The sequence below is a fragment of the Trichosurus vulpecula genome, chromosome 7, assembly GCF_011100635.1.
Source record: "Trichosurus vulpecula isolate mTriVul1 chromosome 7, mTriVul1.pri, whole genome shotgun sequence".
Lineage (NCBI taxonomy): Eukaryota > Metazoa > Chordata > Mammalia > Diprotodontia > Phalangeridae > Trichosurus > Trichosurus vulpecula.
This window is the reverse complement of record NC_050579.1, coordinates 255,822,469-255,832,166: the sequence shown is the minus strand read 5'-3', so window position 1 is coordinate 255,832,166 and position 9,698 is coordinate 255,822,469. Positions and strand designations below refer to the sequence as shown.

Here is a 9,698-nt window from a genome sequence, read left to right as displayed (position 1 = left end):
AAGGTTACAGAGGTCAAGGAAAATGAGGATTGAGAAAAAGCCATTGGATGTGACGATTAAGAGATCACTAGTAACTTGGGAGAGAGCAGTTTTGGTATAACGATGATGTGTAAAGCCAGAATGCAAGGGGTTGAGGAGTGAAAGGACAGCAAGTGGAGGCATTTATGGTAGATGGACTTTTCAAAGAGTTTAGCCACAAAAGGGCTGGTTGACCTACCAGTCATAAGCTGATTAAAGTTAATACTTTCTTAGAGACCTGGATCTTGTACTTCAATCAATAAATATTTAGTAAGTGTCTATTAGGCGCCACATATTGTGCACTAGGGATACAAAATGAGTTGAAAGACAGTCCCTACCCTTAAAGAGCTCACAATCTAGTAGGGGAGACAACATGAAAACAAATATATGCAAACAAGATATGTACAGGAAAAATAGGAAAAATTAAGAGTTAGAGGACATTAGAATTAAGAGGGCTAGGGAAAGGTTTCTGGTAGCAGATGAGATTTTAGCTGAAACTTAAAGGAAGCCTGGGAAGTCAGTAAGCAGAGTTGGGAAGACAGAGCATTCCAGGCATAGGAGACAGCCAGAGAAAATGCCTGGAGCTGAGAGATGGAGTGTCTTGTTCATAGAACAATCAGAAGGCTAGTGACACTAAATTAAAGAGTATGTGGTGGGCAGTAAGACTGGAAAGGTAGAGGGGCGCTAAACAATAAAGGGCTTTGAATACCAAAAAGAATTTTGTATTTGATCCTGGAGGTGATGTGAGTTCCTTTTAACTGCAGTCATCGAAGTTTGTTGAGTACGGGTCATGGTCAGTTTCCACTTTAGGAAAATGACATTAGTGGCTGAATGGAGAGAGAATTGAGTGGTCAAGGGATTGAAGGTCAAGGTGAAGATGAAGAATAGGTTTTTGTAAGGGAAAACAGAGGGACAGGTGAAAAGCCATTTCGTTATGGTTGGATAAGGTGAATTCAGAATTCTTGAACATGGAAGTGTTGCATTTGTGGGTGATGGCAAGATCAAGGATATGACTATCTTTGTGTGTGGCTGAGGTGGGGTGGAGGAGTAGCTTATGGTAAGTGAGAATGAACAACTCAGTAGTTATGGTGTTTGAGGGAGTGTGCATATATGTATGCGTGTGTGTGTGTGTATCTTCTGGTATGAGGGCAGCTGGGGAGGAAGGAAAAATGTCATGTACCAAACTCACGGAGGAAAGAAGAGGAATGATGGGGGAGGGGGAAGGGAGGCAGAGGGTGGAGTACAGCTACCAAGATTTTGATTGGATGGTAGACATGAATAACACAAAGCTCAAAGTAGAAGTTACTGAGTGATGGAAGTAGGGGAAGAATTTAGAAGTGGCGATGGGGAGCAAAGAATATTTCAACTCTACTGCTTCCATCAGTGAGCCAAGGAGAATGAGCGAAGGTGTAGCCAGTACTGAAAAGGCTACCAAGGAAACTGTCATCTAGAGGAGTCATGTTTCAGTAATAGCTAATTTAAGAATGGAGGATAGGAAGAGATTTAGGATGAAGGGAAGTTTGTTGCCTATGGCATTCCACATGGCGCAGAGGAAGGACTAGGTGGTGTTTGGTTGAAACCTTATTTGTATCCTACCAGGCAAGTGGTCGATAAATGTTAGTGGCATTGAATACCTAGCTACCATACTAAGAGGACTGGGAGTTTTCAAGAAGAGAATGGAAAAACAATTTAAATATAAATATAGACAATGGACATTTTCAGGAGTGGAAGGAATGGGTAAGATGTCACAGTGGAAGTATTGTTGGTAGGGAGCTTTCAACATCTAACTACTCAAAACTAGGCCCAAGAGATAAGTAAACCCACTTGAAAATTTTCCTAGAATTATTTTTAGAAGATTTATGTGGCAGGGTGTACTAAGTAATTTGGGTAGATTAAAGTGGGTGTCTCTACAGGCTCAGAAAATAAAATTTTCTAATCCCACTTCATCTGAGTCATCTCAAAGCAGGCCCTCTAGTCAATAGATCCTTGAAATGTAGAGCTACCATTCTAACTGGCCATCAATGGAAATAAGTAGTAAATAAGAGCTCACTGAGATTTGGGAAAGAGGAGGAAAGAAATCACAAACAACTCTTACAAATCCAGGGACCTTTATTTCTCTGAAATGGAAATAATTTACCAATCTAAAGATGATGGTGGCTGGCAATCAGAGTTAAAAATTAAAACTTAAAAAGGAAATATGAAAAAAATCAATATGTTCGACTCCATCAATTTCTGTCATAAGAAATCACTTCAAATTATACAAAGCATTGTTGTTAAAGTTTTATATCAGACCAAATACTATATCTTATGGGGTTTTTTAATGGTATTAAAAGATACGAAAGTAGTTTATTTAAAATATGGGAGTTTATTTCCAATGAAAAATGCCTTAAAATATAATAAATTAGTTTGCATTTTTCAAGACTTCCAAATGGTTAGGAAAAAACCTGGGGTATGTGGTGTCCAATCTGGCTTGTCCCTTTATTAAGATAACGGTTCATGGTATTATAAAGAGACTCCATGGGACCTGCCTTCCAATTGTTAGTTCCTCTGGAAGCTGCTTTCCAATAAATTAATAGTATTCACTATGACAGTGAATTTGTCAGGCATAAGTGCAGGTGGAGTAAAGTTTTCTTGGGAGGGGAAGGAGAATTTCTAATCTAACCATCCATCTTCAGGCTGTGCCTATTTCACATGGATTCAGGCCCTTGTTTTCAGCATCTTTATACATTCTTAGGAAGTCTTTGTAACGAGGAGCACAGCTTAATCTGGCCTCCCCAAAGTGCATTCGGCCTGTGAAGAGGAAATCCCCATTTCCTGGTTTCACTCCACATTCTAATAGAGTCTTGATCTGTCCTTGCCAGCTCTCACCGCTTTCCACAAGCTGAAAGACTTTATTCTTCTGCCTGTACAGTTTGCTAACACGGATGTCAATGATAGATTCTTGTTGTTCTGGCTCATTTGTTACATTCTGGATGGATCCTCTTACCACTAGAAGAGAAAAGGGAGAAAAGAGTCAAAAACATTAGAAACTCCTATAAATAGGAACTTCATACCTCTTTGAAGACAAATCAAAAGTAAATAAGACATAGAAAATTGCATGGATAGAATCACTAATTTAGAACTGGAAGAGATCTTAGATTAAAAGCTACTAAGTCCAACCAGCATTTTACAAATAAAAAAAACTAAGGTATAAGGTGGTTAAATGATTTCTCTAGGATGACATTATTAAGTGTTTGAGCTGGGATTTGAATCCAAGCCTGCCTGATTCCAAGCCCAGTATCCTGTCCACTATACGATTGTCTCATTCCAGAAATTTTCATGTAATTCTGGAAAATGTGAAGATTGCCTCAGATACTGTCTTCACCTGCAGGATGAAGAATCTTCAGATAACGAAAGCTAGGGAATGGCTTTCAGGAAAAGAATGTACCTTGAAGAGACCAGCTGAACAGCATATCTAGACATTCTGTAACTTTAAACTACTTGGGAGTTTTGAAAGGTCAGGCAAAGCGCACGAATCTGGGAGTCTGAGGCCAGGGTTTTAAACATTCAACGAAACAACAATGCAACACTCTGCAAAATCACCTCAGGAGAACAGACTTGTCAAGGAATACATACCAGAAAAAACGACTGGCCTAAGCCCCCACCCCACTCCCATTTTTCTTGGCTATTTCTCTAGGACCCCCAAAATTAGGGCAACAAAAATTGAAGGTCTCTTTTACAAAGGCAAATGGCCCAATTTTATCTTGGATGAGCCCCCACATATAGTGATTATACCTTGGTCCTCTCTCTCAAGCTCAGGCGGGATATATTTTTTCCCATGGTTCTAGAGTATCCTAAGAGGCTTGACCCATCATTTTCTCTACCGCCACTGGCTTGAGCTCTCACTGGTTCAGTTCTCTCCATAGTCAGAGGGCCAATGACTAGCACCCCAATTCCATTTAACCACTTAACATTGATTAGCTTTTACAAAATGACATTTTCTTTAAAGATAAAGTAAGAACAAATATACAAAGTCCAGGGATGGGGAACCTGCGGCCTGGAAGCCACATGGAAGCCTCTTCCAAACTTTACAGGATAAATCCCCTTAATAAAAGGATTTGTTCTATAAAACTTGGCCTCAGTCAAGGGGCCACACTTGAGGACCTAGAGGGCCACATGTGGCCTCAAGGCCACAGATTCCCCACCCCTGATACAAACATCTGTCTCAACACTTCCAAGCTATTTGTTTTTGTTGTTCAGCCATTCATTCATGCATGACTGACTCTATGTGACCCCACAGAGGTTTTCTTGGCAAAGATACTGGAATGGTTTGCTATTTCCCTCTCCAGTGTGTCCCCATTTTACAGATGAAGAACTGAGGCAAATAGAGGTTAAGTGACTTGCCCAGGGTCACACTGCTCGTGTCTGAGACCAGATTTGAACTCAGATCTTCCTGACTCCAGGCCCAGTGTTCTATTCACTGTACCACCTAGCTGCTCCAAGGACTTCTCCTAAATCGTATTAGCTCTGCAAGCAAACAAGCTCCATTTAGTTCATTTCTATACAGCACAGCTACCATCAAGTTTCCATCTAAAAGTGGAATCTATGTCAGAAAAGTTCTCATCTCAGCTTCTACGGAGGGAGGGAGAGGAGGAAGGAAGGAAGGAAGGAAGGAAGGAAGGAAGGAAGGAAGGAAGGAAGGAAGGAAGGAAGGAAGGAAGAAAGGAAGGAAGGAAAGAAGGAAGGGATCCCTACTCACAAGAAGCTTACATTCTAATGGGGGAGAAAACAAATATGTATAAAAGTATTTGCAGAATAAATACAAAGCAATAAATACAACATTGTTAAACGGATGGTATTTGCGAAGGAGCGTAATAGCAATGGCCGGGGGTGGGGCTGGAAAAGCTTTCTGTAGAAGGTAGTACTTAAGCTGCATCTTTACATGAGGCAGAGGTGAAGAGGAAGTGCATTCCAATTAGGGAGGATAGTCAATGTGAAGGCACAAGAAATGGACTACAATATGCACGGAATAGAAAGAAGGCTATTTTGGCCATACTTTAAGGTGGAGAGAGGGTAGTGGGAGATAAAGTTAATGTTTAATGTGGCTGGAAAGGTAGGTTGAAGCAAGATGTTGAAGTATTTAAGAGCTAAACAGAGATGTTTCTATCTGATCCTGGAGGCAACGGAATTGATTGAGTAATAGGGTCACATGATAAGACCTGCATTTAAGAAAAATGACTTTGGCAGCAGTAATGTAGGAGGTACTAGTGTTTGGAAAGACTGGGTAGGGTGATGAAATTAGGAGGCTACTGCAATAATCTAGGTGAGAGATGATGATGGCTTGAACTAATGTCATAGCTTTGTGAGTATAGAGAAGGGGTTGGATGCATGCACTGTTATGAGAGTAGAAATAAGGCTTAGCAACTAACTGGGTATGTGAGGTGAAGGAGGGGGAGAAGTCACAGGTAATAAAGTTAGAAGCCTGGAAGAAAGGTTCAACAGAACATTCAACAGAAGTAGGAAGAAAGGTTCAACAGAACATTCAACAGAAGTAGGAAAGTTGGGAATAGCAAATTGTGGGGGAGGGATAATAAATTCAAATTTTGGACATTTTGAATTTGATATGTCTCCAAGGTATCCAGTTCAAAGTGTCTAATAATCAGATTCAGGAATGAAATTCAGGGAAGAGACTGGAGCTAGATATATAGATCTGTAAGTCATTTTACATAGAAATGATAATTAAACCTATAGTGGCTGATGAGCTTAACAAGAAATTATAAAAAGAGAAGAGAATATGGTCTGGGATAGAACCTTGGGGAATACTCAGTTAGTGTACGTGTGATAGTTATAATGAAACAGTAAAGGATATGGAGAAGAAGCTAACCAGTCTATCAAAGAGGAATGAAGGGAAAGATAGTATCAAAAAAATCAGAGAGGAAAGATTATGCAGGAGGATAGTATAATCAACAGTGTCAAATGTAGCAGACAGGTTTTTGGGGACTGAGAAAACATGTTAAGATTTGGCAATTGAGAGATCATTGATAATTTTGGAGAGAACAGTTTCAATTGACTCATAAAATCAGAAGACAGTTTTTAAATGGTTGAGTGAGAAGAGAGGAGACAACATTTTTAAAAAAAAAATTTTTCAATTGATTATTTTTAACATTTTTTTCTTTTTAAATTTTGAGTTCCAAATTCTTTCCCTCTCACACTCTCTTCTTCCCACTGAGAAGGCAAGCAATATGATATCGATTATACACGTGAAATCATGCAAAACATATTTCCATACTAGCCAATTTTTTTAAAAAGCAAGAAAAATAAAGTCAGAAAATTATACTTGAATTTACATGCAGAAGTCATTAGTTCTCTCTCTGAAGATGAAAAGCATTTTTTTTCATCATGAGTTCTCTGGAATTGTCTTGGATCACTGTATTGATCAGAAGAGCCAAGTATTTCACAGTTGATCACCATTACAACATTACTGTTACAACACTGCACAATGATCTGCCAGTTCTTCTCACTTGACTTTACATCAGTCCATATAGGTCTCTCTATGTTTTTCTGGACCTCCCTCCCCATCATTTTCCACAGCATGACTCCATCACAATCATATACCACAACTTTTCTTAGTGTTTTTTTTATTTTATTTTCAACATTCACTTCTATAAGATTTTGAGTTCTAAATTTCCCCCCTTCCTTCCCTTCTCCCCAAGACAGCATGCAATCTGATATAATTATATATGTATAGTCTTGTTGTGAAAGAAGGCTCAGAACAAAAGGGAAAAACCATGTGAAAGGGAAAAACCATGAGAAAGAAAAAACAAAAAAAGAGAGAAGAGTACGCTTCTATCTGCACTCAGACTCTATAGTTCTTTCTCTAGATGTTGATAGCATTTTCCATCATGAGTCTTATGGAATTGTCTTAGATCATTGCATTGCTGAGAAGAGCTAAGTCTATCAAAGTTGGTCATCGCACAATATTGTTGTGACTGTGTACAATGTTCTCCTGGTTCTGCTCACTTCACTCAGCATCAATTCATATAAGTCTTTCCAGGTTTTTCTGAAATCCGCCTGCTCATCAATAGTATTCCATTATATAATATATTCCATTACAGTCATATACCACAACTCATTCAGCCATTCCCCAATTGATGGGCATCCCTTCAATTTTCAATTCTTTGCCTCCACAAAAAGAGCAGCTATAAACATTTTTGTACATGTGGGTCCTTTTCCCATTTTTATGGTCTCTTTGTGATACAGACCTACAAGTGGTATTGCTGAGTTAAAGGGTATGCACAACTGGATATAGTTCCAAATCGCTCTCCAGAATGGTTGGATAAGCTCGCAACTATAACAATGCATTGGCATTCCAATTTTCCCACATCTCCCACATTTATCATTTTCCTGTTTTGTCATGTTAGCCAATCTGATAAGTATGATGTGATACCTCAGAGTAGTTTTAATTTGCATTTCTCTAATCAATAGTGATTTAGAGCATTTTTTCAAATTATTATAGATTGCTTTAATTTCTTCCTCTGAAAACTGCTTGTTTATATCCTTTGACCATTTATCAATTGGGGAATGTCTTATATTCTTATAAATTTGACTCAGTTCTCTAGATATTTTAGAGATGAGGCCTTTATCAGAGACACTGACTGTAAAAATTGTTTCCCAGCTTTCTGCTTTCCTTCTAATCTTGGTTGCATTGACTTTGTCAGTACAAAAACTTTTTGATTTAATGTAATAAAAATTATCTATTTTGAATTTCATAATGTTCTCTATTTCTTGTTTGGTCATAAATTCTTCTGTTCTCCATAGATCTGACAGGTAAATTATTCTTTGCTCTCTGAATTTGCTTATAGTATTTAGCTATAATTACTACTTATATTTATACATATAGTAATTAGCTATATGATAAAAAGCTATAATAAGATTTAGAGCATTTTTCATATGACTACAGAGAGCTTTGATTTCTTCTTCTGAAAACTGACTATTTATCAATTGGGGAATGGCTCTTATCTTTATGATAACTTAGTTTGCATTTTCAAGACTTCTACTCCAAAATTTGAATTGAAGTGTTAATTTGTTTGGAGGGGAATATTGAGAGTGTTCAGCTGGGTTGCCACTAGTCCACCTAATCTAGGAGACAACATTTTCATGGAATTTGGCTGAGAAAGAGAGAAGATACATAGGATGATAGTTTTAGGTGATGTAGGGCAAAAGAAAAGTTTTATAAGGATGGCAGAAACTTGGAAATGTCTGAAGGCAGTAGGGGAGAAACAAGTAGACAGAAAGATATTGAAAATTCTAGAGAGAGGGGGAATGATTGAAGTTGCAATCTACTGGATAGGACAGTGAATGGAATCAAGTGTACATGTTCAAGGGTTGTCCTTGGGAGAAGGATCACTTTATGGCCAGAGACTAGGAGAAAGGAGTGGGTCAGAGATAATGTCAAGGGTTCTGAGATGAAGAGAAAGAGAGAAAACCAATCTCGCATCAAATGCCCCAAATTTTTTCAGTAAAATAAATGGTAAGGTCCACAGTTGAAAAAGAGGGAGGAGGGATGGGTCTGGGAGGCTTAAAGAGGTTTGAAATAGGAAGGAAGGAAACCAGCAAACAAACACTTATTAAGTACCTACTAATGTACCAGGCACTGTATGCTAAGCACTTTATAAACATCTCATTTGATGTTCACAAAAACCCTGGGAGATAAGTGCTATTATTATCCCCATTTTACAACTGAAGGAACTGAGTCAGATAGCAGTTGTGACTTGCCAGTGTCATATAGTGTCTGAGTCTGGATTTGAATTCCAGGCTTCTTAACTCCAGGCCCAGTGCTCTATCCACTGTGCCATCTAGCTACCTAGCCTAGAATAGCTTCAGTGGGGAGTAAAATGAGGATCCAATTAAGTAGCACTAAATCTATAATCCTATAATTACAACACTTGAAGTACCTATTATTTTACTGCAGTGGACCCTCACCCTCAATGATGCAGATCATAGAATTGTATGATAGGATCACTTCCCTGTGACTTAGTGATTTTCCAAAGTTGCTATGACTCAAACTATCAATCATCCTGCCGCCAAGTTGATAATGAGCTTCTCCAATATAGCTAACCTGATTCTTCGACAATAGATTATATCCTTGGATAGACAGATATAGAATATTACTGAATCTATACTCAGATGTTTTTCTAGCTTGCTAGGATCTGCTAGAGCTTGTGCCCTGCTAGTATCATCTTCAAGAACTCTAGGCCACCTCCATGCCATAAGAACAGAGAGTAGGACCTCAGTAGAGTACTAAATACAACAAATACAATACATACACAAACACAAACACACAAAGTAAAATATGACCAGTTAAGGAAAAAATAAAACCAGGGTGAAATACCTTGACCAGAAACAGGAAAAAAAATTTCCATACTCAAAGATACTACTGCTTCAGTGAAGTATGCAAAGACATATGAACTGATGCAGAGTAAAGTAAGTATAACCAGGTAAACAACATACATTATTAATGCAAAGAAATAAATAGAAAAAAATTTAAAACTAAAAAATCCCTAAACACTGTATAAACTAAATATTAACCAAACTTGTTCCCAGAGAAGAACTGATAAAATGTACTTCCCTCCCTTCATTTCAGAGACATGAGAATAAACTAGTCTTATTTCTTAGAAAAAGTGTAAATTAGTTCCTTGACA

At 38.1% G+C, this 9,698-nt stretch overlaps 1 protein-coding gene across 2 annotated transcripts in view; it reads right to left on the bottom strand.

Annotated features, from left to right (window-relative positions):
* Positions 1–2,109: 2,109 nt before the first annotated feature.
* Positions 2,110–9,698, bottom strand: part of METRNL (meteorin like, glial cell differentiation regulator) — a 42,826-nt gene continuing 35,237 nt past the window's right edge. For both annotated transcript variants that reach the window (XM_036767427.1, XM_036767428.1), the window contains exon 4: positions 2,110–3,006. In XM_036767427.1, the coding sequence (XP_036623322.1) occupies positions 2,690–3,006 (317 nt within the window). In that variant the 3' untranslated portion in view covers positions 2,110–2,689. The remainder of the gene's footprint in view (positions 3,007–9,698) is intronic.